The 7,955-nt window shown below is 42.4% G+C and overlaps 1 protein-coding gene across 1 annotated transcript in view; it reads right to left on the bottom strand.

The window, feature by feature from the left end:
- Nucleotides 1-7,556, bottom strand: part of LOC8039025 (very long-chain specific acyl-CoA dehydrogenase, mitochondrial) — a 42,274-nt gene extending 34,718 nt beyond the window's left edge. The window contains exons 1-2 of the mRNA XM_029984542.4: nt 7,265-7,556; nt 1,406-1,490 (exon numbers count right to left, since the gene is read on the bottom strand). Coding sequence (XP_029840402.2) covers nt 1,406-1,490; nt 7,265-7,329 — 150 coding nt within the window. The 5' untranslated portion in view covers nt 7,330-7,556. The remainder of the gene's footprint in view (nt 1-1,405; nt 1,491-7,264) is intronic.
- Nucleotides 7,557-7,955: the final 399 nt, after the last annotated feature.

Here is a 7,955-nt window from a genome sequence, read left to right as displayed (position 1 = left end):
ACGTGACCGTCACTTAAGGGGGGACACTGGCTAGAGGTCAAACTTCTTAACTACTCAAGTGATCGGAATGAAATTTGCAGGGGAGATTTAGCTTCAGATGTAGGTGTACTGTGCAAAGTTTCACCTCTCTAGGGCAAACTTACATACCTGCATAAGATGATGTGTCACTCTTCATTAAGAAATATATGATATGCAAATGAACCTATTAAGCACTGTTTTGACTGCTTGGATATAAGGTGGGGAATATTGGACCTTGGGCTATATAGTTTTAATAACTTAAATGTAAATATTTCCGGAGGAATTATTACCTCAAAATGTGAGATGCATATCTGTCCTATGTCAATTTTTGAAAACTTAGTTTTTTATCACTGAGGACTTCAACTTAAAACAAAACAAAGTGGATAGCCCGATTCCCCCGTAAATTTCAGTTCAGAGACATCTTGATTGTGGTATCAGAATACTTTCACCTTCGAACAAAAGATTCCTTCGTATGAAATTTGCAGCAAAAAGTGGAACTGAGAAAAATGCATTTAAACATTGATCTCCTTTACTTTGTTACTGCCTCACAGGGTGTTGAAAATATTTTACATAAACGTAAATATTTGGCATATGGTTATCAGATTTGGTGTAAGGGTGTATAATTAAAGACTCAAAACGTCAAAATCAAAAAATGTATTCTTTCAAGAAAATTTTTAATTTACGCCCATGTCACCCCTTAAACATTCGCAAAGAAAAAAAGCGAGGAATCGCTTGCTGGGGATCGAACCCGGTACCATTTCACTGTGAACCTGATGCTGAACAAAAAGAAAGCAAGACTGAAGTTAATAGGAAGTTAATCGCGGTCTAAAAGAGGATTGACGATCACGCAGACGAAGCGGTCCTGTAATTTAGTCTTCGGCTGGTGTTCAGAGACACAAGACATATTCTACATCAGTACGCATGCCTTAACGACAATAGTGCAGGAAAAGTTGCCACACTTGACCAACTCTTTTGCGTGTGTGGTCCAGAGGTATACCTGATCGCTAATTAGACACATAATTTGAATCCTACGCCAAAAAGATTTGGACTTTCAATGGCTTCGTAATAATTATTTCATTTCATCGATACCATTCATTTATCTACATATGTTTGATTAATATCTACCAAACCCAATTCTCTTCAGCGTAGAATAATACTCCATTTCAACAAAGGTGTCAACAGGAAGCCATAGTTTATTCGCGCTCAGGAATCATGTTTACAATGATTGTTTGGATATTGAAAGACATGCCGAAACTTTCCTATTTATTCGAGTAAAATGACACCGCATAATTTATTTTATGTCCAAGTGAATTTTCAGGGAATGGAAAAGAAAGGAAAAGGGGGGGGGGGGCTTCAATGTGGGTGCCTATGGGCTCAAAGCACCCACCATTGCTTTCTTGAAAGATCTTGACCGGCCTCCGCTGTGGCCATGGTTCTCTTTGTAGTTGGGTGAAGATGAACTTGCATGACATCTGCACAGAAAATATCCAACACTTCACTACTCGCACAACTGGCCGAAACGAGAAGGTTGGAAAGAAGTTATTTATTCTGCACCACCATCACTTCCCCATGATTGCTATAATTCAAATAAACAAACCATAATAATAATAATAATAATAATAATAATAATAATAATAATAATAATCAGATCTACATACAATTTTTTTTTTTGAAACATGTTCTTTTTTTTTTTGTTGTTGGTCTTGCCTTTTTGTTTTGGTGCATGCAATACTAAATGGGTATAGATAAGCCCCTCAAAGGTAACTCACAATTATCTGATGAAAAACAAAAGGAATTCCTAATATAATAAAACAAAAAAAGCAACTTTATGAACAGCATTTTCCTGCTGTCCATAAAGTTGCTTTTTCTTCGTTGTTTTTTATATCAGAAATTCCTTTTGTTTTTCTTCAGATATTTGTTTGCAATTGAGGTGCACAACTGTACTTCCAACATGTTTACTCTGCTGCCAAACCTAAGACCCAGAAGAAAAAAAAGATTATAATCTCACTAACAAACTTGGAAAACAGATGCACAAGGGAGTAGAAATGGATAGAGAAAATAAGAACTGCTTCAAAAACCCCATGTGAAAATATTTCTGCCTGCTTAGCTTCAAACTCAGCACATTATTCGTGAAGGAAACCAGAAAAGAGAATGATAACCTGTTGTTTGCAGCTCGAGAGAGAAAGTATGTGTACCAGAACACGAAAAAACTAATTGACAACAAAGCCCCATATGTACAAGAACAGTCAAAGATATGAAAATGTAGACCAAGGTTTGTCTGAAATTTAAAAGCATTTCTACAAGCAGTTGCACAATACCACAAGCAGTTGTGATGACCAAGGTTAACCGCAGGTGAAGCAGTGACATTGTTCAGTGTATGACGTAAATGTAGCAAGATTAACACATGACCCAGCGAGAAAAACATGGGTCTCCTAATCCCAGGCAAGTTTTGTCACCATCCACTAGATCAGGGTCTCAAACACGCAGCCCGCGGGCCGCATGCGGCCCGCGACTTGTTGGGAAGCGGCCCGCAGGCACCGGGCTGCGAGTCACGCTTTCCATGTTTCGAGCACTAGGACTAACATGCGTCATAGTGATCTCACCTCGTTGATTCGTGCTCGCTCGAAAAGTAAAGCTGCTCTTTTAACATATTCCCATATTTTCTACTTATAAGTGTTCATTTGCCCTTTGTTTCACTTTATTTCTTGCTGCTCTGCTTTTTGTAATAGAATTCCGTTACTATATTCTGTTTCACCTTATGATGTACCGCAGAAGAGGCTACAAGCGCGAGCTCCTTGCTCTAGGGCAGATCAAGGCGGCACAAGCTCTCGTGCGTTAAGAGTAGCTCCCAACGCTATGAGCTCGCACTTCTAGCCTTGTCTGCGCTACAACATAAGGTGAAATGGAGTATTTGCGACTCCAACTAACTATAGGTGGCGCCACTCATTTTCCAAAATGGCGGTTATAGTGAAGGTTGGAGATGCGTGCCGGGGGGCTGTTGAGCCTGTCTAGTGTGCTGGCTTCACTGAGCGACACAAATTATTTCTGGTAATATCAGGAAGCTAGGCTGTTATGGGTGCAGGTCACCTCTTTACCCTGAAAACAAGATCGGCGTTTAGCCTAATATTTACGCAAAGATGCGCGTTTGAATTCTGGAGCGAAACCGAAACTAATCTCTATTTTCGATGCAATTTCTCGGTATAGCTTCTGTTTCGGATTTTTTCATACCTCAAGATGTGTCTCACATCGTAATTATTTAGTTACAGAGGTTGTTCGCCAAAACTTTATTTTGTGACATACATGTTTCAATCCAGGCTGATATTTGTAGTTGTTGAAAAAATCAGTGCTGAGATTTGTGCGTTCTCGCTGCCTTTTCTTGCTCAGATAACTGCCATGGGAAATAATGAACTGCGGCATTTTAACGAGTTTTTGGGTACTGAGATGATTAATTGATTTAACATTATTCCCAGCACAGGAATAAGAGAATAATTCCAATTTCTACAATATGTCCACAAACCGTATAAATTAATAAACGCCGTCCTTACTGCAACAACCCAAAGACGGAATCCGAGTCAGACAGCTGAAGTGTGTGTGTGTGTGTGTTTTATAGCAACGCGTGATGCATAGGACTTTATATTACATCCAGTGTTTGACTACTTGTCTATCTTGATACCTATGTCAGAGTTTTTCATATGCTAAAAAGAAAACAAAATTATACCTTTCTGGAAAGACTTTTGTGGTTAAATGGCGTATGTTCGTGATCTTGGCGTTAATTGGGGGCATACATTGCCGCCATTGGAATTAAAAATAATATAAAAATTCAGATATTGTAATACGTAAATTTTTCATGCGTTGCTTATGATATCATTTCAAACGCGCGACCAAATATGTCAACCAAAAGTGTGCTAATTATCATCACTGGTGCCAATTGCAGCATTTTTAATTACTAAGTAATAAAATATTAATAGCCCAAAGTCAATGAAAAGATTTTAGCTAATGTGAGAAATCCATGTAAAATTACATTAATTGTGGTTAAAGTACATTTTTCTATCAAAGTCGCGACTTTTGACATTCGACACAACGAAAGTCGCCGCCAATATCCTTCCTGACCAAATGCCCCAAAAATATTTTTTTTTAATTATTTTTCTTTTGTAACATTTAGTTACTTTCATTTTTACGCTCCGTCGTTGTGCCAATCTCAGCCTTTCCAGTTCGAAGGAACGCTTACTTGCTTGCACATCTGCTCACTGCAGCACGTTTCGTTGGCGCTGGTAGGCGGTGAAACAGTAGTGAATTTTAGTATTGCATATACGAGCAAACGCAAGTGCTGTGTGTTTGCGTTAGCTTTGCGTGTTCCACAGTGCGCGTGGGGGAGCCCAAAATTGTGGTCTTGGATGGCGCATGGCGATGAGGCGCACGCACAACGTGGGGCTTGCAGCTCTAACGCAAACACACACCGCTTGCGTTTAATTTTATGCGCATCACTAAAACTCTCCAGTAAGGTACAATCCCATACCGGCTGCTCCACTACGGTTGGACAGTGAAGAGTTTTGTTTGCATTAGAAAATGACATTTGGTGAGCCATGTTCGCGAGCGGTTCCGCCGTGCCCGTTGAGCAGGAGAATCGGAGGATCCTCACTAGAGCGCCCGTTTTCGCCGCAGGAGGGCGAGCATCGTGCTGGAGACGCGAATAGTCTGCCAGCGCGAGCTACTCGTTGAAGGATGCATGTCGGCTGCACAAATTCTCGCTTAGCAGGGGCAACTGCCAAAGCTAAAGCTATGAGCTCGGTATTCTCGCCTTCAAAAAATATTGACATTAAAAGACGAGTATTTGTTCAGGGTGTTATAATAAAAATTCTGAGAAATACAAGAACTGTCAAATTAACTGAAAGATTTTAAAGAAATGTTGAGGTGGGAAAGACAGAATACTCGCTATCTTGTTCTACTGTGCCATCACGTTGGCGGGGTGGTGTCATTTTAATTTTAGTTATCACATCAGGACAAAGCCCAAAGTATTCATAGAAACAAATACAATTCAGAGAGGTCGCTGGGAAAACTGCGAGTTTACAAAAATCGGATAGATCAGGAGGACTCTTCTCACTAAAATATTCTACCCCCCCCCCCCCCCCCTTGGCTTACATTGGCCCTCGACCTTACAGGTGTGGGCTATCTGGCCCCCACACTCAAATGAGTTTGAGACCACTGCACTAGATGCTCGAGGCGTTGAGCAGCACTTGCAGATATCGAGAGTCTTTGCGGCGAAAGCAGGTTCGAAAGCTGTGGAGACACAGCGGGAGCTTTGCCGCAAGTTCTCCTTAAGCTAGGGGAGTGCTCCACTTCTGTGGCGAAATAAAACTCATTCCAGAGAATAAATTTCATCAAAAGCCTTTTGTTGGGGAGCAAAACTACCCCCTCACAAGTCGGCAAGAGTGACCAAATGCATCAGGAGGCGTTCAAAGGAGAAGAGCGAAAAGATTTTCTCCTTTGTTCCCCACACGAAAGTGAACCCGAAAGATTGCTCTCTGCACTTGAAACTAGTGTATCGGAAACAATACGCCCAACCCGGATGCAGAACTCCACTAGCATGCTCTAGGTGCATCATGCCGCTTGCACAGATAAGGCGAGGGGGCAAGGTCCTACACACGCTCCATTCGAGCGATACCGGCAGTGACGCATTGACGAACACTCTAAGATTGGAGCGTCGAGTGCTGTACAAAATGGCCAATGTCACCGATTCAACTCCGGCAGCGGTGGAAGCGTTATAGATGTAACTCGCAGTCATTGCTTAAAAGCAAAAAATTTGTCGCTTTTGCTGCAAATTAAGAGTGGTACAACCACAGAGTATACAAAACATGTGGCTGTTTTCCATAGACTACCTGGAAGTGCAAAGTGCAAGTAGCAACAGAGAAGTTCCCAGCACTGGCCTGTTGTTTACGCTTATTTTTTGTCCTTTTTTTTAAACGATTAATCCGTAAAAATTGGCTCAGCTTTTGGCCTTTTTGAATGTTCTGGTTGGTCATGCACTGTGAGCCCGGATTGGACACGAGCGCCATCGTCTGCATTCGGACCATACTCGCAACGAAACGCGTTCCACACGAGTGCTGCGTCAGTGCTCGGCGCGCGGAGGCAATCAGGGCCTTCACGCCAGAAGCGATGAGACCAACTGATGGTGGCCGCACAAAATCTATGCATCATTTCACAATTTCAGAAAGGGTCTATTGCCCGTTTAAAATAAAAATAATTGCTATATGATCCTAAAAGGAAAATATGGTTAGGCAAGGGGTTATTCCAAATGAAAATAAATTAACGAATTAAACACACTAGAAAATTTGTTTATAAAAGTGAATTTGTAAAGGAAAAAAGAAAAAAAAGGAAATCCTGGTGAAACATTGGCCCGACTCAATCAGGCTGTTTGACACCTTTTCCCCTTGGTGAAGGGAAACGGTCTGCAAATGACTGCCCTTCTAATCAGTTCGACCTCTGCTTCCAGCAATTTCTGGCTCATTTATCTGTAAATGCACTTCCTCCACGCGACCGTGAACATGTAGAGATGCAACGATTCCGCGAATCCAACGAAGTTTGGTAAACCATATCGGTGAGGATTTTTTCCACGCGAACGACATCGCGATCAAGAAGTACTTTAGAATAAAAAGCCGAAAACATTGCATACATTAAGACACACTAAGCGATACGGGGAGATGAAGAGTCAACAACTCGAGTTGGAGCCAAGGTTTTCCGTCTATTCCTGCGCTGTCAAGGTCGGACCGCGAGGAAGTGCGTCGCGAGCCTCTCGTCGGGTTTAGTTATCGTAGCGCAGCTTCCGCATTGCCAGATATTCGCCGGTGAATCAAACGGCCTTGTACGACCTAGAAGTTTTGGCTAACATGACGTATCGTGCACTACGCAACCGGACGACAGGATTTCCAGTGCCGGAATTCCTGTTTGAATGCTTTGCCAGTGCAAACTGATTAATAAGGCCGGTGGAGTTAACATACGACCCCGATTAAAATCAGCAATAACGCTATGGCAGTATGGCAATAGTGCATTAACCCCCAAAACGTAGATGTAAACAAAATTGTTGAAAATGAGGTCGGTGGGATTTCTGTGAAACACGCGCAGTTGCAAATCGCGTCGTCGCAGAAAGAACGACCTGTAGGGCCCCTGGTGCCAATCCAGTACCGATCGAAATTAATGAGCACCTTTGTAGCGATCTAAGGAAACATGTAGACGAGAGCAAACGACGTACACAGGAAAGAACTTGGTCCAACGTTGCCTGTGAGCGCAGGCCGAGGCGGTCGCTCTTCGGATCATGTCGCTCCGTCGAGAAGGTAGCAACTTGTTGCACTCAGAACAACGGCATGATCAAAGTCGGTCGGCACGGCGATCCAGAGTCTGTAAGGGACTTCGGCCTACTTCTTGAACGGTGAAGCCGACGGCCACTCGAGTCCCGTTCGCCCCTGCAAATCGCACTCGCCAACGGCAGCCACAAGCAAAAAAGCAACACAGCCCAACAAATGCAGGTATGGCTAGACGCACGTTAGTAGTTGCGGCTAGATAAGCAACTGTACTTCTTGTTTTCGTTGTGGGCATTAGTTTGCGTCATCTTTTAGAAAATATTTAACCAAGTCGAATTATTTTGTTAAAATTAAAGCTATGGTTGAAATCATTAAACTCTATGACAAGTTTCTGGATCGCACATCCCACCTCGGTCGCTGCAGCGCAAGTACGGCCACCGGACGGCCATCTTGGAACACGGAAAGTCGACCTTTTCCAGTGTTGCCAGATGGTCCCACCAAAAAATCGCCAAACGGCTGGGAGGTATAGCCCAAATATAGCCAAAGCCATAAAATAAATATAGCCCAAAATAGCCAAGACTAAAAACAACGATTTTTAAGCCTTTTATTGACAATTTTTCATACGCGTAAAAAACAACACGT

Source organism: Ixodes scapularis, unplaced genomic scaffold, assembly GCF_016920785.2.
Source record: "Ixodes scapularis isolate PalLabHiFi unplaced genomic scaffold, ASM1692078v2 PGA_scaffold5__190_contigs__length_132052651, whole genome shotgun sequence".
NCBI classification, from domain to species: Eukaryota; Metazoa; Arthropoda; class Arachnida; order Ixodida; family Ixodidae; genus Ixodes; species Ixodes scapularis.
This window is presented reverse-complemented; position numbering and strand designations above follow the sequence as displayed.